Here is a 21,438-nt window from a genome sequence, read left to right as displayed (position 1 = left end):
TTTCTGTGCTGAACCTCCTGGTGTGAACTCGTTCAGGAGCCCACACTCCTTCTCTGGCATCGCCCTTCCTCAGTTCTCCTGGGTGAGCTAGAAGCATTTGCACATCTACATGTTGTTTGAGAGGAAACAAGCATCTCCCTCTCTTCATTCATCCCCTTGAAGAACCAACTCTTCTATTCTGCATCCAGGATGTTGCTGAATTCACCCCCAAAGGTGGGCCCGGATGAGGCATCACCACTACTCCACTTACACCCAGAGGTGTTAATTGTGCAGTTGCCAAATTGCCATTTTCCTTGGGCAAAGGAAACTCCAAGGTCCATGGAGTGAGCTGTTGCAGGGGTTCATGGCCTACCCTTACTACAGTGTTCCTCCTGTGCAAGGACCAACAGAAATCATCAGTAAACTTAACCACTGTCAAGAATTGCACAGGTTGGAACTGCTAAATCTCATCCTTGTTGGCCACTGAAACGCTCTCCCTCGGTCACTCTGCCCGTGCAAGGTTTTGCAATGCTACAAACAGATCTACAAACAAACCCTCTGTAACAGGAGCAGAGTCCTACGGGCCTGCACCTCCTGCCAGCTCCCTGCAGTGTCAGTTTTGCCTTTCTCAGTGGAAATTCCCCATCACCAGCTTGTGCAGCGGACAGAAGTTACCTGTTTTTGGAACACCTCCCCTTCCTTTGGGACCAGTTACAGGCTGTCAGCCTTGAACTCATCACAGGCCATGTGTAACTGCACCTACCACTTCTTGTTCAAAGGTCTCAGTGTGCACCCATAAATAGCCCAGGCACAAGAGACCTCTTGAAAGGCTGGGGCCATCCAAGGCCTCTTCTTGGCATGGCCATACCTTCCCCACCAGCCTCTCCAGCGTAGCTGGTGCATTGCGTAAGACCCTGGCCATCAGTAAATTGACAAATTGGGCTTCACTGGGAAAGCAATTTTCCCACCTTTCTCTGCTTTTTCTTTTCTGCTTGCTGACATACAGCTTTCAGATCTATTGTGACTGACCAAACCGAGCCAAATGGCATCATCCAAGGGATGGATCTTCACTCACAGACACAGCTCCTTCCCAGGGACTTCAGAGTGGGCACTTCGGGGGAAGGTCGTTTTACTTGTTCCTGTTTGTTGCTCCTGCAAAACATCCAGGAGACAGATGGAGATCATTTCTGTTTCACATGCACAAGATCTCACTGACCTGTTGGGTAAGAGTCCCTGAAGGTCCCAGGGCTCCAGGCAGCTTCCAGACCCTCCCATCAGTCAGGGCTGGCAGCAACCTCAGAGTGGAGCCACCTTTATTCTTCACTGTCCCAGGAGGCAGGACAGGCTTTCATCGCAGACCAGCTGCCTGCAAACAGTTTGCTTCACTTGAAACAGGTCTTTAAGGGGAATTTCCAAAGTGATGGAGCAAGGCACAGTTCCTGGTGTTTATCAGGACATCATCACGCCTGACTTTTTGCTCCAGTGCCCTTGTTTCACCAATCTGACTTTTCCAGGTTTGGAAGTGTCTACACTCTCCTGAGCGATTAGCTGGGTCAAAGTTAGCCCAAGTGCTGGTCTAGCTTGGCTGGTCTGGTAGACTTTGGCCCATTTCACGCAGCCTAGGAGTGCCTCTGTGACCAAAGTCCCCCTTGTAAGGTTGTTGTACCAGTCCCTCACAAAAACACGGTCCTGACTCCGTCCTCCAAGCCGGATCTACCCCCATTTCCCCATTTTGCAACCCTGTTGCACGCTGTGTCTTGGCCCACCACCTTCCCACACTCAGGTTATTTTATTTCTGCTTCTGAATTCAGCTGCATTTTTGCATGGCCACTGTCTCTTGCTTTACATACATCGGGGACGTGTGGTAGTCTCTGAAATGGAAAGTTCTCTTTTCTCCTCTCTGCGTGAGCCACAGAGCTGTGCTGACAGGGCTCCAGCGACTGACCAGCTTCTCCCCAGTGTCTGCTTCCTGGCCCAAAGCTCTGCTGCAGCCCATGATTTAAGCACCTTGGCACATTCCTCTGCCTCTCACGGCATCTCTGGCTTCCCATTAAACACAGGGATATCATTTCTGGCTCAGGAAGTCTCCGCACCGCAGGCCACCGGGGCCTGGGAGACTGGCCTGGGGAGCTTGCACTGCATGCTCTGTTTGTCTGCTCCTCCCAGGGCATCTCCTGCTGCTCTCCAGGACAGCAGGACCTTTTTTTCTGACCCAGCTCAGGTTTTATAAAAAACCCTCCTTTCACTTTTTCCCCGGTCTCAATCTGGTCATCCCGTAACTGAAAAATCTATTAATAGGTCAATGTCCAAGTTCCCCTGGTCGGATACCTTGTTACTCAACCAAAATGATCCCGATCCTTCAGCTGAATTCTCTTTGTCCCCCACTTTGCTGCACACTGCCGACCAGCTTTAATTTGATGGTTGATTCCAGTCACACAGCCAGCCCAGATAATTCAATCTCTTTTCCCAAAGGCAAGTGCTCACTGACATAAGAGCTGACCCCATCAAGTCGGCTCTTAGGCCCCTATTTCAGAGCCATTCCCTCACGCCGTGGTTACGGACTGAGTTGGATAAACCTCCCAAAATGTATTCTCCTCAAACACCCAGCACTGATTCGGCTGGGACAAACAGTCTGACTCCTTCCTCCTGCAGACTGGGAATGGTGGTGAGTGCTGGTGGTAGGCGTTGTGCTGGCTGGCTCTCGTCTGCAGCAGGAGGCTGTTTTTTCCTGCGGTGACCTGCAAGCCTTTTATTTCCTTTTCTGACTGATTTTCTCAGTTTCTTAACTCTTTGCTGTGGTTAATCTTCGCTTGTAAATGGGCCAAAGCTTTTGTTGTGCCTCTTATTCTCTGGAAAACATTATTTTTTCCATGATAGTCATGCCGCCGATCACCTCTTTGATCCATCCTGCCCTTTTAAACTGGGAATCTTCCAGGAGAATTTCACACTCTCTCTGGACACTGAAGCCTTTTATCCTTGTCTGCAGGTGACCTCTTATAAACCTCTCTTAGAAGTTTCCAGATGTTGAACTCCCTTTGCAAAGTCTCCAGCTGTCTCGGCTCATGTTTTGCATCTTTGGTAATTTTCAATTTCCGTTCCCACTTGGTTCCAGAGGAATCCCAGAATTAGGACTTCTCCTCCTAGAAGCTGACTCTCTCCCTGGACATTCTTTCCATAATTTGAAGATCTGCAGGTTGTTCCAGAGAGGACGAAGCTGGCAAAGATGCTCCAGAAATACTCCAGGTGTTCCACAAGGAGGTGCTCCAGAAATGCTGACCCCCTGCTCCCCACCCTGCATGTTCCTTATGGAAACCATGCAAAGCCCTGCTTTCCTGCCCAGGGGAAGAATCAGCTGGAGGGAATGCTTTTTTTCCAGAGTTCAAGCTCCCTTTGAGTCAGCACTCCCCCAGGAGGTCTCTGTGTGCTTTATTTCAGGGTTAGGTTTCCTTCTTCTGTTTGGGCTATGCCTCCACTTTTCTGGATGCTTTCTCCCAGTCCAGTCGGGAGGAGAGGAATTTCATGCTGATGGTGCTTGTTTCTCTCTGTTGATTAGCAAGACAGCCTATAGGTCCATCTTAGGTGCCCCACATGGATGCCTAACCTGGGGCAACCAATGCACCCTTGATGGCTCACGCTGGCACTGAGCAGAGTGTGGTCCCCCTTCCCAAGGGACCAGCCCTGTATAGTCCAGCTTTATCCAAAGCAGTGGCCTGAAGCTGTGTCAGGGGAGGGTCAGGTTGGATCTCAGGATAAGGTTCTTCCCCCAGAGGGTGGCTGGGCACTGAACAGGCTCCCCAGGGCAGTGGGCACAGCCCCAAGGTTGCCAGAGCTCAGGGAGGGTTTGGACAATGCTCTCAGGCACATGTTGGGATTCTTGGGGTGTCCTGTGCTGGGCCAGGAGTGGGTTCCTTCCAACTCAGGATATTCTGTGCTTCTATGAACCAGTGTATCAGTCTGCTTTCCTCACCAGCAGCAGATTCTCCCATCTGCCTCTGTAGCAGCCCACAAGCCTCTCCTTCTGACCCGCACCCCTATAACCTATAGGCACGTGGCACCCATGTAGGTTGTTCCTGTTTAGCCCCCAGTTTAGCTGCACGGACAGCGTGGAAATGCCATCAGGCCAACAGGGAGAGAGCTGTACGAGCCCGCAGTGCCGCTTGCTGCCTGCCAAGCAGGAGCCTCAAACACCTCATCAGAGCCTTCGCTGCTCCTGAAACCTCATTCGCACTTTACATATGGGCAGTGCTGTTCAAGCAGCCCCCCCCCCGCATACAAAAATCACGAGTTACCCTCCTGGCCAGATTACCTGTAAAGCACCATCGTTAGCAAGCAATAACGTGAGGTTCCCGTCTCTTTTTTGGCAGGCGGGGGCGTGTTTTCTGTTTATTGGGGTGATTCTCCCGCCTCCTTCCCCCTCGCCTCTGCCAGCTGCTGCGGGATCCCGGGGTTCGGGGGTCACGCAGCTCAAGGAGGGAGGGAGCAAAGCCGAACGAAATGAAAGACAAGCGCGGTCAGGGCTGGCGGCGTGGGATAAACACATCGCTATGGATCGCCTCAGCTGACACTTCCCGCCGGGAATACCGAGGAGAAACCCGGCAGCCCGGCTCTGCTGGGGGATGGTGGTGGTGGTGGTGTCCTCTCCCCCCGCACCGCACGTGGGGCCGGGGCCGCTGCTCTCCCCGCACACGCCGCACACCCCGCACGTTGCAGGGCCACACATGCCGCGCCAGCGTGCGGGCACGGCACGGCACGGCACGGCACGGCACACGCGGGGACACGCGGGGACACACACGCGGGGACACGCACCCGCGGGGACACGCACACACAGCGCCGCTGCACGGGGCGCGGGGAAGAGCATCCCATTCCCTCGGGCAGCGGCACCCCCTCCTCCCGCTGGAGGGGGGAGCACGGAGTGGGGGTCCTGGCAGGCTGCCCGACCCAAGGGGAGGGGGATTTGGAGGCTGCCCGGGCCGGGGGTGCCCGGTGCCGCCGCGTGCCAGCGCCCGCAGCGGCGGGGGGGCGGCGGGGCAGGGCCGCCCGGTGCCGCCGGCGGCAGTGATGTGGCAGCAGGTCGCGTCACGTTGCCGGCCCTGTGCTCGTACCAGTGTGAGACGGGATTAGGGAGGCGGCTGTCGGTGCCGCCGCCGCCGCCGGCGGGGAGCGGGGGCTGCGCGGGCGCGCCCGGCGCGCAGGGACGGGGAGGGCGGGGGGAACCGCGGTGGGGTGGGGGGGGTTCTCCCGCCCCGCCCCGTCCCGAGGCTGCCGCGGGCCGGTCACGCTGCACCGGGGACAAATCCTTCTGCCAGTGTCACCCTCTGCACGGGTGCGGGCTGCCCGAGGGCAGCGTCAGCAGCAGATATGTTTGTATTGCAGATATACGTGGGTTTTATGTATATGGGGCTCTATACGCGAGTATATAAGGAGCGCTTCTGCCGCGGTCCGGCGTTGCAGGCGGACCCGGCTCCCGTCCAAAGGTCGGGCGAGGGAGACGCCGGGATCACCGCGGGGCGAGAGGTGCGCCCCGCGCAAAAAAACACGCGTGTCTGTGCCCACGCATCCTTAAATCTATATACAACGTATGGCGAACGCGACACCCTAATCGCCCCCTCCGCAAGAGAGGGGCTCGATTATTTCCCCTTCTTCCCCCCCCCCGCCACACACCCCCTCCGGGCATGTTTTTCACGGGAGGGTATCCTCCCCAGCCATAAATTAATAATAATAATAATAATAATAATAATAAAAATACAAAAGTAAAATTATTTTTAAAAACAACGTTAGAAAAATAATTTAAAATAATTAAAAAATTAACAAAACCACGGCGAGAGCGACGGCAATCGCGGGCAGCAACGCTGACTGTGACAGCGGCAGCGACACACGGAGGGGGGAAGCCGCTGTCTCGCAGGGCGGCCCCGGGACCCCCCCCTCCCTCCCTCCTCCCGGTTCTCCCCCTCCGCCGTCCCTCCCCGGTCCCGCCCCCGCCCGCGCCGCACGTGAGCCGGGTGCGGGGCTGGCTGGCGGCGCGCGTGCCCCGCGGGCAGCGCGCGGCGGCGGCGGGAGCTGCGGGCGTGTGCGCGGAGAGCGGGAGCGCGGGCGGGCGAGGCGGGGGAGCGGCGGCGGCGGCACTTGGAAGAAGGGGAGGGTGGGGAGGTTGGGGTTGGTGGTGGTGGTGGTTGGCGCGGGGCGGGGGGGGGGAGAGGACGAGCCGCCGCACACTTTTGGCCACTTGCACGGGAGAGGGGGGACGGAGGCTGCATGTGCGCAGCGTCGCTCGCGGATCTCCCGAGACTGATCTCAGCATCCCGCAGGCTCAGTCAAAAGCAGCGACGAAACATCAGCCGCTGCCAGACATGGATGAAGGAATCTCCCGCTTGCCGGAGAGGCAGCTACTGGAGCATAGGGATTTTATAGGGTAAGGCGGCGGGGCAGTATCTCCGTCTCGTGTCTTTACGGCGTTTTCGTCTTCTTGGGAAAGTGCTGCGGAGCGCCGGGAGCGGCGCCGGCTCCCCGGCGGGGCGCGGGGCTCGCCGCCTCCCTCCGCGGGCGGACCCGGGCGATCCCTCGCCCGGCCCTTCGGGCAGAGCGCTCGGCGCCCGTGTGCCCATCGAGGAGGTGCCAGGCAAGCTCCCGCTGCACTTGCCGATGCCGGATCTCTGTGTTTTTCTCCAGGCTGGACTACCCTGCCCTGTATATGTGCAAACCCAAAAGAGGCGTGAAGAGGGACGACAGCAAGGTAAGAGTAAGTTTTCTGGGGCTGTTCTCGCTTAAGCGCTTAATTGGGGGTTCGCTGAATTTTATGGCTCAGCTTCACTCCCAAGAGCATCCCCGGGGGGGTCTGCGCGTTTAACTTGCCCCCCGAATTGCAAGCGGGTTTACGAGCGAGCTGGCACGGCGGGGAAAGCGGTGCCTTGGCGATAATTTGCGCGGCATGTGGTCCGCATGACATTTGTTTTGGTTTTGATCGGCGTTCCGAGGGAACTCAGCCTAACGCTCGGCTTTTCCGGGTCTCGCTAATTAGGAAACGTACAAACTGCCACATAGACTGATAGAAAAGAAGAGGCGAGACAGGATTAACGAATGCATTGCCCAGCTGAAGGATTTGCTGCCCGAGCATCTCAAACTGACGGTAAGGTGCAGGGGAGCGTATATGTACATGCAGATGCAGGCGCCGGCAGCCTGCCCGCTGCGCAGCCCCCGGGACTCCGGGCTGCCTGCCCGCCGTCCCGGCCCTAATGCCCCTCGGGGACCGGCTTCTCCGAAGTTAGCGGAGGCGGCGTTCGGCGGTAGCCAAAGCGTGCCGGGAGGTAGCCAAACCGCCCCCCTTCCCTCGCCTTTGCAGACGCTGGGACACCTGGAGAAAGCGGTGGTGCTGGAACTGACTTTGAAACACTTGAAAGCGCTCACAGCCTTAACGGAGCAGCAGCACCAGAAGATCATTGCTTTGCAGAATGGTAAGCGGGGCCCGGGGGCGCACCGGGGGCGGGCGGGGGCCGGGGGCATCCAGGGGTGGCGCGGAGCGGGGCACCCCAAGCCGGAGCCGCGGGCAAACGCTGTCCCCGCTCGGTCCCCCCCGCAGGAGAGCGGTCCATGAAGTCTCCGGTGCAGGCCGACCTGGACGCCTTCCACTCGGGCTTTCAGACGTGCGCCAAGGAAGTGCTGCAGTACCTCTCCCGCTTCGAGAGCTGGACCCCCCGCGAGCAGCGATGCGCCCAGCTCCTCGGCCACCTGCACTCCATCTCCTCGCAGTTCCTCCCCGGCCCCCAGCTCCTCTCCCCGCCGCCGGGCCCCCTCAGCAAGGGATCCTCCTCCTCTTCCTCCCCGCCCGCCCCTCCCTGCGCGCCGGGCCACAAGCCGGAGGGCCAGGCTAACTGCGTGCCCGTCATCCAGCGGACTCACGCCGCCGAGCTCAGCGCCGAGACCGACACGGACACGGACAGCGGCTACGGCGGGGAGGGCGAGGCGCGCCCCGAGCGCGGCCCCGCGGCGGCGGCGGCCGGCGGAGCGCTGCCCGCCCTGGCCATCAAGCAGGAGCCGTCGGGGGACGAGCTGCCCCCCGCGCCCAAGCGGCGGAAGCTGGACCGCGGCCCGAGCCCCCTGCCCGGCCCGCCGGGGCTGGCGGCGAGGGGCGCAGAGGCGGCGGCGGCGGCGGCGGCCGCGCTGGTGAGACCCGACGCCGCCCTGCTGGGCTCGCTGATGGCCCTGGGCGCGGGCGGCGGCGGGGCCCCCTTCGGACAGCCGGCGGCCGCCCCTTTCTGCCTGCCCTTCTACTTCATCTCGCCCTCCGCCGCCGCCGCCTACATGCAGCCCTTCCTGGATAAAGGCAGCCTGGAGAAGTATCTCTACCCCGCCGCCCCCATCCCGCTGCTCTACCCGGGCATCCCTGCCCAGGCGGCCGCCGCCGCGGCCGCCGCCGCCGCCTCCTTCCCCTGCCTGTCCTCGGTGCTCGGCCCCGCCGAGAAGGCGGCGGCCGCCGCCGCCGGGCTGCCCCCGGCGCCCCACCTCCCGCACCCCTTCGCTGCCGCCGCCGCCGAGCCCGGCGAGGAGCCCGAGCCCGCGGCCGCCGAGGAGCCCGGGGCCGAGGGCCCGTGAGCCGCCCCCGGGGGCTCCCCCGCCGCCGCCGCCCTCCCCTCGGACCGAGGGGCCGCCGGGCCGGCACCCGCACCCCCGGTTTGCCGCGGAGGGCAGGGGTCGCCGGGGTGCCGGGGCCCGGCCCCCGCAAGAGGACCGTCGAGGATAAAATTTGCTACTCAGTATTTTTTTAATGTTTGGCTTTATAAATGCGTAAATAAGGAAAAAAAAAAAAAAAGAAGAAGGAAGAGGACATAGTAAGGATACTTTTTTTTTTTTTTTCTCTATATAGAATAACTTAAATGTGGCACCTTATTTGGAATGGGTTTATACAGTGTGTCCGTATGTCCCACTTGGGAACTTGCACTTGTTTGTCCGGGAGACCTGGGTGGGTTCAGGGTGAGGGCAGGGGGCGAGGCGAGGGAGGAAGGGCAGACCCCAGCACCTGTGCTAGCACTTTATCGAGGACCGGAGCGTGGAGGGATGCACCCTGAGCCCAAACCTGCAGTGCCTTGAGCACCCGGGGATGCCGCTGGCTCCAGCGAGTTTTGGGTGTGCAAGGGAAGGAGGGTCAGACCCATTACATAACCTTGTGTTTATTTTTTTTTATTTTTTTTTTGGCTAAGGTATACAGGTGTGGCAAGTGCATTTGTTCTCACCCCATCTTTATTTAATTCAGTATGTTTCCGAGAGATTCCCCCCACCCCGAACCTTGCTGTATAAAATGAATGTTACTGCACTGAACTACAAAAAGAATCCCCCTTCCCTCCCCCAAGAAAACACAGAGCAACTCATCAGCCTGAACTCATTCTATCCTAAATTCCCAGTGACACAAACTGGAGGCCGTAGGTAAACACCTCGCTGTGCAATCAGGAACGATTAAACCAGTTGGGGTAAGTTTCCCATATGGGTTCTCCCCTCATCCCATGCTCAAAATACTGCGATTTCCCTTTCTGGAGACAAACCAGACGCCAGATAATCACACAGATAAAGCTTTTATAATAAGGCTTAAACCAAGACCTTGCCTAGATATTTTTAGTTTGTTGCCAAGGTAGCACTGTGAGAAATCTCACTTGAATGTTATGTAAGAGGTGAGACACCACAGCCTGGCGAGGAGTGTGTGCGTGTCCGGGGTCCGTCAGTCCGTTTGGTGCATCTGCTGCTGCTGTTGCTACTGTTTTGCCTCAAACGCTGTGTTTAAACAACGTTAAAAACAAAAAAAATCTTACTAGCCTACAGAGTGGCTGTATGTAAATAGTTGTTAATACATCCAATTAATGATGTCTGACATGCTATTTTTGTAGGGAGAAAAAAAAAATATGTGTTAATGATATTTTGAGTTAAATATCTTTTGGGAGGATTTGCTGAAAAAGTTGCACTTTTGTTACAATGCTTATGCTTGATACAAGCTTATGCTGTCTTAAATTATTAAAAAAATAAATCCTGTCTGCAAGAAACCAGCTGTTTTAGAACAGTTTAGTATGTGATATATTAGAAATCAATCTTTATATTCAGTATTTTCCAGCACTCCATGAATTCTATTATCTAAATATTTCCACACTATTTTGTGATTAAAAAAAATTCTTACTAAGGAATAAAAACTTTAATACACAAAATGGGGTTGTCTACTAATTAAAAATTTAATGATAATACATAATAATGGGTGCATTGAGCTTCAAACTGTATGACTGTGTGGCTGACGATAATTTAAATTCACATTTTTGATCTGGGTTCAAATTTGCTTGGTTTCCTTTAACTCTCTTTAGCAAGCTCTGGTTTAAGATGTGCATGTTTCACAAAGCAAAGTGTAAAGCATGTGTGAGGAACACACCGTGCTTCTTCCTGACTTCTACTTTTTTCCTTTTTCTTTTCTTTTTGCAAAATATTAATCTTTGGAATCAACACTTTACAGCCCTGGAGCTGCACGGGGAGCTCTCTTTGCTCACGAGGAGCAAACTTTCCAATTTGCCTGACCACCTAATGACGTATCGTAATCTCTGCAGGAATGAATGATGGATGTCCCAGCTTGGAAATACTCCATGAAAACTGCACAGTTTGCAGAGGGGGGAGAGCAGGAGGGGGAATAGAGTGGTGGAAGCAGGCAAGTAATCAGCATGGAAACGCAGCACCCCACAGACTTCCACAGATGTAATATCTGAGCCTCAGATCACCTTTTCTCGCAACAAATTCTTGCAGAGAAATGAAATTAAGGAACCCCTCAGACAGAAGCCAGTGTTTACGTAAGAGGGAGATGAAGGAAGCGTTCCGTGCTCCCTCTGCTGGTTCTCCAGTACCGCTGACTATCTACGCTGACAAGGACTGAAGTTGGAATGGAATAAAAAAAACTTCCCAAGACTTGTGTTAATTCCAGCAATCCTTTAAAATACAGGAGGAATGATAAACTGGGTGAAAAATAAGCGGGCCTTTTAAACTACTTGAGTAGGATCGATAAAGTAATATGGGATTTCAGTCTTCACGTGAAAGCTATAGTAAATACAATTCCTATTAAAGATATAGGCAAGCTCTCTGCTGTACAAACACCTGAACATAGGCCAGGCTTTACAAATCTTTCAAATTTCCAGCCTTTGGGAATATGAATCAGTTTAGATTTCATTGGGCTATAAACCTAGCTCCTTAAGGGGTTTTATCAATCTCAGTATTTACCATGCACAATAACAGGAAGGCTTGTTTTTATTAGGCCTTGAATCAAACGTGCCAAATGACTTCACGCCAAGTTGCAGCATCAGTGGAGTCTATTAAATTTTATGACATAAAACATAAAGACAAAATATGTGTGTTCTGATAATCCCAGTGCCTAACAAAAGCAAACACAGGAGAAGAAGGGATGTAATTGGGGCTGATAACCCACTGCTGCCAGAGGCAAAAGGCAAGTGACAGGAGGGACCCTAGTGTCAACCTTAATTATTAAATTTCAGGCTTCCTCAGATCCCTTTGGAGCCTAAATCAATTTGTATGTTTTGCTGAAAAAAACCCACTCGAAAAGAGCCTCACAGCTTTAAATATACATTCACTTATGGGAGTGCTAAGAGTGCAGGACTGGGCGCTACATTTATTGTATACACTGGAGTCCATATTCCCTTATCCCATAAACCACAGGATAAGGGATGCAAGCTTAATTTCTTAAGCAATAAACTTTGAAAACATCTTATTATCCAGTATATTGTATTTATGACAGGTTCCATTAGAGGGTGTTAAATAAACATGGTTGAGATTGTTAAGTCAGTGGAAGGTAATATCATGTACTTCCCACTGAAGGACATGGAATTTTTATATTTGGAAGGGTTACAGTTACAGAACTCAGCTATCAGCCCTGTTTAAGAAAAGCCTGACCCTATCAGTTAACCCTCGTGGGTCCTATTCTGGAGCATAATGGGGCCTTGGAGTAGGTCCTAAGCCTGTGTTTTGGAGCTACTTTAATTTTCACCCCTAGTCAGGGCAGACCGAATGTCTGACATCCAGCAAGCCTGGGGACTGTGTGCAAGGTGTGTTTCAGCAACAGTAGATTCCTAGTCTGCCCTGCAACCTGGGTCTTGCAACTGTTTCCTTTTCCCTTCCAACCTCAGCTGCTGGAGCCATGTGATCCTTGGCTTATTTGAGATGTTTCCTGCCTACCAGTTGCAGAAATGAACGTGGAAGTACAACCTCAGAGCAAACAACTGCCAAATTGCCCCTCTACTGGAAAAAAAAAAAAAAAAGGATTTTTTTTAGAACCAGTTTCACTCAAGAAAGTCTGAATCTCTATTTAATGCCTCTGGCTCTACTGCAGGCTCAGAGCAGCTCACCGAGAAGCAGCAGAGAGAAGCCAGTGGCTCACCTGCCGCCAGCAGCAGCTGCTGTGCGAGTCCTGGACACGTGTGGGGTGGATGTGAGCGAGGAAGGGCGAGCTGCCGCTCTGGCTTCACTCCCTGCATCCTTCCTGTGGCTACACATCTCGGTCCGCAGGGCTGTCAGTCTGTCACAAGCACTGAATTCATCACAGCCTCTATCACGGCTGCAGGGAGCTGCTCTGCCTCGGACCAGGCTGTTCTGCCTCACTGAACTTCACAGAGCACCTGCTGCCTTTTCCCGGGATGTAAAGCATTCCCCTTCCCGCCCGGCGCTCCTGCTGCCCCAGAGGAGGCAGGCGATGCCCGGGACAGGTGGGAAGAGTTCTTTCTCCTACCTCCCTAAAGGCCTATTGTTTTGGGGGCTTTTTTACTTTGTATTTTTAAACGAGGTGGCCAAGTCGCTCTCACGACTGAGCAATTTCTAGACAACAATCTCAGGGAAAGAGCCAAGTAATATGGCAACTTCTTCCTCAGCAGAAAATTGTCTCCCTGAGCATGTTTGGAGTAATACCTGCCCCACAGAGCCAGCTGAGCCGACAGACACTGAAGTGGAGTCTGTTCTCACTGTACTTTATCCACAAGGTTGCCAAGGCTCCAGCCCAGCAGTGGGTGGCAGGTAGGCCCACGGTTTTCTTACACATAATGTTGTTTGCAAAGGAGCCCATTTACGTGGGAGCAGCAGTCCCTGTACACGGGCCTAATTAAAGTGTTAAGGGCTCCAGACTTGGCTAGAACCACTGGTTTAGATCCCGTGAGCAGTGACCCTGATCAGTATTTCTGTTGTACAGTGATCACAGCTTCCAGTAAAGCTCATAAGACTGGACCCTGGGTTCCAGCTGCAGGACCTGGAATATCAGTATCTCCATCAAATACAAGTGGGAACAATCATAAACCACCCAGGGCAAACTTTGCAACAATAAAGTAGCCTGAGATGCAGGAAAAAAAAGCTTCTCTTCACAGAATCAGAGGATGGGTCAGGTTGGGCAGGGACCACAGTGGCTCATCTGGTCCAACCTCCCCGCTCCAGCAGGGTCATCCCAGAGCACATGGCACAGGATTGTGTCCAGATGGTTCTGGACTATTTCCAGGGAGGGAGACTCCACACCCTCTCCGGGCATCGAGAATCTCCAAGAATGTTTGCGGAACTGCCAGCTGGAGAAACAGAGCATCTCCTTTTAACGTGGAAGTTGAACTCTTTTATTCTGCAAAGGGACTGAGAGGCTGAAAAGAACTAAAGACGAAAAATCTTTTCATACTCTGCTTGAAACAAGAGGAGGTAGTGTTAAACTGAGGGAGGGGAGGTTTAGGTTGGATATCAGGAAGAATTTATTCACAAATAAAAAAAAAAGGGTGGTTAGCCATTGGAAGGGGGTGGCAAGGTGGTGGCGGAGTCGGTGTCGCTGGAGGTGTTCACGGAGCGACTGAGATGTGGCATTTGGTACCACGATGGTTGGACTCCATGACCTTAGAGGTCTTTTCCAGCCTATACGACCCGGTGAAAAGGGAACGGACCGTCCCGCTCGGTTTGGCGCGGACGGCTGGAAAGCGGCCAAGGCAGCACCCACCGGCAACCCACAGGGCTCGCACGGGAGGCGTTCCGTGCGGGGACAGCGCTCCCGGGAGGCACCTCGGGGAGGCGGGGGGGGGTGAGGATGAAAGCGATAAGGGGCCGTTTTGCTGTTATTTCACTCGGGAATCCTCTCCTTTCCTCTCCCCGTCCCCGCTCCCGCCCGCCCGCCCCTCAGGCCGCCGCCGCCGCCACCGGTCCCGTCACGCGCGCGCCCGCGTGACCGCCGCGCACGCTGCCCGGCACGTGCGAGTGGGCGGGGCCAGCGGCGGCGGCCGAGGCTGCCATTGGTCACCTTGTTCCCCCCCCCCCCACACACACACACAGAGGGCGGGGCCGCGCGTGGCGCCTCAGAGCGGGGAGGGAAGTGGGGGGGGGAAGATTCTCCCCTCAGGAATGGCGGTGATCTCAGAGGGGTCTTTTTCCAACCTAATCGACTCTTGCGATTGTCCGATCGGACAATTGTCCGATCGGACAATCACAAGAGTCGATTAGGTTGGAAGAAAAATCCCTCTGCGAGCAACCGCGCCCAACCACCCAGCCGGCTCCGCTCTTGGCTTAAACACCTCCAGGGACGGTGACTCGACCGCTTTCCCTGGGCAGCCCGTTCCAATGTCTAACCACCCTCTTTTTTTTTTTTTTTTTGTTGAATAAATTCTTCCTCACGCCCAAAAAATAAACCTTCCCCGGCGCAGCTTAAGGCTCTGTCCCCTCCGATGAGTGTTGATGGGATATGATAACGGGTGCGGACTAATTAATTCTGTACAGAAAGCAACAAAGATCAAGAGGTTTGCCGCCCTTGAGGGCATCAGATGGAGGGATAATATAAAGTGCCATCGGGGAACACCTCAGCAGACTGGTTTTTTTCACTTAGATTCTTCTCAAACAGCAATATTGTTACTGTCATGGAATCACAGAATGGTTTGGGTTGGAAGGGACCTTAAAGATCATCCAGTTCCAACCCCCTGCCATGGGCAGGGACACCTTCCACTAGCCCAGGTTGCTCAGAGCCCCATCCAACCTGGCCTGGGACACTTCCAGGGATGGGGCAGCCACAGCTTCTCTGGGAAACCTGTGCCAGGGCCTCCCCACCCCTCACAGGGAAGGATTTCTTTCCAATATCCATTCTAAACCTACACTGTGGGTTTGAAGCCATTCACCCCTTGTCCTGTTCAGCCTTGTAAATAGTCTCCATTTTTCTTGTAGGGTCGTGTAGGTCTATGGATATAGCAAAATAAGGTCTGTAGGTGAAAGCAAGACCTTCTATTAGCAAAAAACTCACCCAGAACCGGAAAAACTAGACGGGAAAACCAGACTAGCTTTCAAGCACCCCCAGCCTTTTCATAGCAGCACAAAAAGACCAGGAATTCCCCTAGCTGAAGATGCTATGTGTTTTATGTACCTGAACTTAGTTATTTAGGAGCTGCCAGTCACCCCTCACCCTACCTGTCACATACCCAGTCCTCCCATGTATGTGTGTTACAGATGGACCTCCACAAGCCCAAGGCTGGAAGACCAGGAATGGCAGCCCATGGACCCTCCTGCTTGTGCCAGGGAAAGGCACGGATACAGTCCCAGCAGCTCCTGCTGGTTTGTTCCCTACCACAGCCTAAGGGCCTGGGAGCAGCCATCGATCCCAGCCACACCACAATCCTGCTGATGCTCACATGACACAGTCTGGACACAGGAGTCACCAGATTCCATGTGATTCCAGACAGCTGCCTGGGACACAGACTCACCACAGCCCGTGGGACCAAGAGAGAGCCTCGTACAAATTAGTTAAGAGGATACATCTCCACCCTCCAGTTGCTCTGGGCTCAGATGATTATCACTGCCTTCTACTCAGAGCTCTGCCCTGGAGCCTTTCTCAGAGGGAGATGCACAGATCAGTGTTTTTTCAAGGGCTGAACTAGATTTGCTCCCTTTATTTCAGAACTGCTGGCAGTGGCAGTGCTGACGTGGTGGCACCTGTTGGACAGCACAGCATGATCAGAGGAGATATCACAGTCATCTGAGAAACCTGGGCTCCAGCCCTGTTTTGCAGAGTGTCAGTGCATTTTATGTTGCAAACCCACTGGAATAAAAACAGATTTTCACAGGAGCTGTGGTAGGAACTGGCACTCTGGTTTCCTCTTTCCCCGTGTGAAGATTCTAATCAAACAGGCTAAAGCTGTTTCTCCAGCAACTGCTTAATTATTCTGTGCAAACTAGGGCATGATCCACCAGAGAAACAGCACACACGTCTCCGAGAGCAGCTTTTGGCACAGGGAGCGGGAGATGCAGAGGTGAACCCCCTTGGAGGAAGGATATTCAATCTCAGTCACCTACTGCGAGATAAACGTTCCAAACTGTGACTCAAAGGCAGGGCTGCTCCTTTTCCAGCTTCAGCTTTTTGTGTGAAGAGTGGTGCCCTCTGTTGTTCCAGGGAGAAGTTGCTGGGAGTCAGGGATTTGAAACCACGGTGGGGTTTTTTTTCCAGTACCATCCCACAGATGCTTGGTTTGGACACACACAGGCAGTTTGCTGGGTCTGTCATGCTGAATGCGCTCAACCAGGACTTCATTTTCCAGAGTGAAGTCAGGAAGGAGATGAAAGAAAAAAACTGTTTAATGACACTGCTTAAAAATATTAGGAAGTGTGTGGAATAGGTGAAAACTCCTTATTACAGGTGCTACCAAGGTGACTGAAGAGTACAGGAACGTGTGTGGACAAGGGACAGAGTTAAGGCTGCTGTGCATCCTTCAACACCTCCTGATCCCTGGGAGAAAAGGTGCTACCTTTGCTTAACCTGCTGCCATCAGGAGGCCAAGAAAAACACGTCTGTGTGAACCTGGGCTGCACGTGTCCCCGCTCCTCAGCACACCAGAGAGCAGCTGTGTGCCTGCACTGCAGTTTGCTCTACAGGGCCGGAGAAATAACATTTGTAAAGGTACATCCACGCCTGCAAAACGTGAAGCGGCTTTGCAGAGTGCCCAACGCAGCTGGTCACGGGGCCAATTCCAGTGCTGTAAATTACAGGGCAAGCACAGTTATTTAAAGTGACCTTTGAGAGCAATCTGCGTGCCGTGCCCCAGGAGCCACCTGTGGGAGGCACGCTCCCATCAGTGCCCTGCCAGGCCCTGGAGGTATTTCCAGGAGTCCAGCTGTTTGCTGTGATTGCCGAACATGCCGAGTCTGCAATAACTGCCTTTAAAAGTACACAGCAACGTCACGGAGTTGCTGGAGTTTAGTAACCCCGGGGCAATACACTCACAGGGGTTGAGGGCAATTCAGCTGCCTGTCAATGTCAGGGAGAAGGTACTGCATGTCCCCTTTCGTTTTCCTCAGGCATCACCTGTACCTTCAGCAACAAAGCTGCCTGGGCTGGGGCTTCAGTTCAGGGCTGACCCAGCATTTTCCCTAATGGGTACAATCAAATCATGTGTTTGTACAAGCCTGTGAAGAGGGGATCTCCTCCTTTCCCTGGATGTTCCCGATGCATCCACGTGGCAGTGCCTTCAAGATGCAAGCCCAACCCCTTGACTTGAAGGCACCTCCACCGTGCAGGACAGTCTCAAGCTTCTGGCTGACAAGAGAAGCAGTAAGCTCAGTACAGTCAGCTGAACAGACTCAAACTTTTAACCCCAACACAGCCACCCCAGAATTCCATCATTCAGATGGAGTTCCTGACAATAAAAAGCCTCAGTTACCTTTTCCACCTTCCAGTTTTAATCAGACAAGGAGGCAGGGAAATGCAGGGAAATGCAGTGAGCCCATCTCCTCCTGTGCATTACAGAGAGCATGTATTTCTATAGCCAAAATGAGACAGAACAGTGCCAGAAAGATTCCCCTTATTCCTAGTTCAGGTTCTAAGAATATTTTATGTCTTGAAGGTGAAAGACTGAGGTAACCCAAGTCGTGATGATCTGCACTACACGAAAACACAAACCTGACATTTTAACACAGAATAGCTTTTATAATGGTTCTTAATTTTGACTCACACTTCTCAAGGCTACTGAGCCTCGTTTTGTGGTTGCCCACAGCACCTGAAGTTTGTGCTTATCCTGTATGGTTGCACACTGGGGGCAGGCCAAGTCCATTTTTCCTACCAAAGGAGATGTGTATGGCTAGAAATAGGTGCCTCCTGCTGTTGAGTTCCTCAGGTGACAAACAAAGGTAGCAGCAAGAACTTTATGGAGCAGGACTCAAGATAAGGTGCAGCAGGACCGATTATTCATTGCCTTGTCAAATGCCAGCAGCTGCAAATGATCTTTAATGCAGCACAGCTGAGACTCTGTGCTAAGCCATGCTGTGAAGGGTGTTCATTCTGTGCAGGACTCCGGAGAAAGTGCTGCTGAAGTGTTTGTGAGTTAATTAAATTTATTTGGAGCACGTAGGAAACGCTTTGGAATCAGGAAACAATCAAACAAAGGCACCCTCCTACAGTTCTAACTCTGTTGCCCTTTATCTCTTCAGCTCCTAATACCAAAGGGCACTTGGGTATCTACAGAAAACTGTGACATGGGAACCTGTCACGCTGCATTACTGGTTACATGCACCTTGTTAGAACATCATCAGACCTGTGGGAAACCCTGGGACATTTAGGATCACCAAGCAAATCTCTGCCTGTTCAGCGAATCATTTCTATCGATTAGGTACAACACACTCCCGAAGCAGCAAAAGGACTGAGGCTACCTCTAGTAACAGCATGGCTTTGCAAAAAGAGAGCTGAAAAAAAGCTGAAACGAAGTTCTTTTATCCCTTTACTTGCCTTTCCTTTTTGCCCGTTTAGAAAAAGCTAAACAAGAATTCACCTTCAGAAACCCCCGGCTTCCCTCTGCACGCCTGCATCTTCCTCTCCCTGCCAGGTAAAACTAACTCAGAGTGACTTCCTGTCATCCTCTTGATAGGATATAAAAATACACTTCGTGCAGCAGTATCTGGATGGCACAGCCAAGTTCAGGACCACGTTGTGCTAAGGACTGTTTACCAAACAAATAGGAAACGAGACGCTGCTCCCCACAGGGCCTTCCGTATATACAGACAAAGTCAAAGGGGATGAGGCAGTATTATCTCGAGCTTACAGCTGGGGGACTCCAATCCAGAGGGATTATAGTAGCTTGCCCAAGGTCACACACAGGAGATCTGTGGCAGAGCTGGAAAATCAAACAAGAGCTTCCCAGGCACAGGTAAATATGCCAGGCATGGGATAATCCCTAAAATGGAACGTTTCGACCCACATCTGTGCAGGTTTCAGAAACCTCCCAGGCCTGCACAGAAACTGCAGGAACTGCATCATTTGTGTGTCAGCTACACACACACTGGGACTGGGATGTGGTTCTTGGCAAGTACCACTGGGTCCTCTCAGAAAGAACCTACTCCAGGACGGAATGCCGGGTGTCTCACGCGACTCTCTGTCACGTGCTGTGTGTTCCTAGAAAAACCTGCTTCTCGTGGCGCGGTGCGTGCTGCGTGTGCTGCTGCTCTCTCGTGTGGGCCTGCTGGGAACTGCAGCGCTGGCGCAGCCAGAGGGGACAAAGTCATCAGGAGCCCTGCATTCCAGCAAACCTCTCAGGGCAGCTGGTGGACACTGCTGCCTTTCTCATCCACTGTGTTGCTGTCTCCTCCGTGCTCCTTTGCTACGTGACACGAGCTACACGACAGTGGAGAATCTCTTCAGCTTGCCAGAAGGGCCAGTTTCTACCTCACTGACCAAAGTTCACCTCAGGTTGATTGTGACTGCTGAAGCCAAATCATCTTTTTTGGGCACGTAACATTCCATGAGCTGGGTACACCCGATAAAAGGGATACGCTATTGCAAGTTGCGACAGGCTGTAATTCAGGAGAAGCTCCATAGGCAACCACGGAGAAATTCCAGTTATTCCCCATTTAAAGGCTGGCCTGAATTTCACTGTAGCAATAGCTCCTGATGGTACCCTGTGACACCATGTCACCTGCTTCAAAGCTGGATGATTCACTGTCCATCACACCAGTAGTGAAAGTGACCTCGGGGTAAATATGAATGAGGTTCAAGGTGTTTCACTTGGTCTGCATCTCACTTCCCTCCTCCCACCACCTTCCCCTTCTTGTTTTGTTTTAACCAGAAGCCCTCCTTTTTAAAATACCTAGGCAGGTAATTATTTGCACTTATTTGTGTTGCATCGGGTAAGGTTTGTTTTAAGTGGACTTTCCTTTCCAGAATTGTAGAATGAATATCCTGAGTTGGGAGGAACCCAAAGGGATCATCAAGTGCAACTCCTGGCCCTGCACAGGACAGCCCAACGATCCCACCATGTGCCTGAGGGCATTGTTCAAATGCTTCTTGAACTCTGGCAGGTTTGGGGCTGTGGCCACTGCCCTGGGGAGCCTGTTCAGTGCCTGACCACCCTTTGGGTGAAGAACCCTTTCCTAATATCCAGCCTAAACCCCTGACCCAGCTCCAGCCATTCCCTCAGGTCCTGTCACTGGTCACCAGAGAGAAGAGATCAGTCCCCTTGTGAGAAAGTGGAGGAAGCCCAGCTGGAGCTCTTCTGAATATTTTTCTCCAAACTTTTGCTCGTTGAAATATCAGAAAACATTTCTTCCCTACAACCTGACCCAGGATGGAATAGTAGATCTTTTATACTGCACTTCTCACTAAGTCTTCCAATTACTGCCTTCCTCCTTTTGCAGAGGGGTAGAACAAGACAAAGTGTGTAGCTGAAACAACAAGCACAAAATAGCTTTTGCAAAAATGATGGAGAGAAAGGGAAGACTATGGCCTGAACAACAGCATCATGCTGTATTTTTCAGGAACAAAACTTACTTAACCCGTGCAGATCACTGCGAATACTGGAGATAAACACCAAACCTCGAGCTCCCACAGCCAAAAACCCGGCCTGGTGCAGCGGTATTTTACCTCTGTCATCTTCCAAATGACTGAACAGAAGCGTGATGGTACTGTGATGACATTCTGTCACTCTGCCAGAGACAGCACAGATCCCTGCAGCCTTTCCATAGCCAGGGATTCAGATCCGAAAAGCCTCCAGAAATCAAACTTCAGTTTGCACAAGGGACGAACGCCTGTCCTAGGCAGGAGTCAGTGCAGAGCAAATACAGAGGTTCACAGGAGAGAAACTCCAGGGCTGTCTGCATGACAAGGAGGTTTCCCGCCCAGGGGAGGCACAGACAGACCCACCAGAAGTGACATGAGGACACTGGCAGTGCCTAAGCTGATCAGAAAAGTGGTGAGGTTGCTCAGTTAAGTTTATTATCCCCCTTTGCATCAGTTCCTTGCTGCACATCCACATGCCAAGGAGGTTCTTCCCAAGTCACCCCCTGGACAGTTGCTCATGTTTAACACATCAACCCCGCAGTTTGCTGACCCGACAGCACACGGAACAGCTGCAAAGGATGGGGAAAAAGTACACTGCATACCCACCTGGAAAAGTGGAACAGAACAGACCAGTTGAGGCTGCCTCCTTCCAGTATTTCTGGAGAAAGTTAATGATGAAGCAGTGG

At 52.9% G+C, this 21,438-nt stretch overlaps 2 protein-coding genes across 2 annotated transcripts in view; one reads left to right on the top strand and one right to left on the bottom strand.

Annotated features, from left to right (window-relative positions):
- The window catches only part of SSPN (sarcospan), a 69,849-nt gene that overhangs the window by 41,971 nt on the left and 6,440 nt on the right, over window positions 1–21,438 (bottom strand). The gene's annotated exons all lie outside the window — the stretch shown is intronic.
- On the top strand, window positions 6,170–9,754 carry BHLHE41 (basic helix-loop-helix family member e41). The gene is made up of 5 exons (XM_050325376.1): window positions 6,170–6,388; window positions 6,646–6,709; window positions 6,995–7,102; window positions 7,316–7,427; window positions 7,553–9,754. Exons 1-5 carry the CDS (start codon window positions 6,327–6,329, stop codon window positions 8,563–8,565), a joined length of 1,359 nt encoding a protein of 452 aa, XP_050181333.1. The 5' UTR covers window positions 6,170–6,326; the 3' UTR covers window positions 8,566–9,754.

Source organism: Myiozetetes cayanensis, unplaced genomic scaffold (genome assembly GCF_022539395.1).
Source record: "Myiozetetes cayanensis isolate MyiCay16 unplaced genomic scaffold, myiCay2020 scf3, whole genome shotgun sequence".
Classification (NCBI taxonomy): domain Eukaryota; kingdom Metazoa; phylum Chordata; class Aves; order Passeriformes; family Tyrannidae; genus Myiozetetes; species Myiozetetes cayanensis.
Note: the sequence above shows the minus strand (reverse complement) of the source record. Positions and strands in the feature narration are given on the sequence as shown.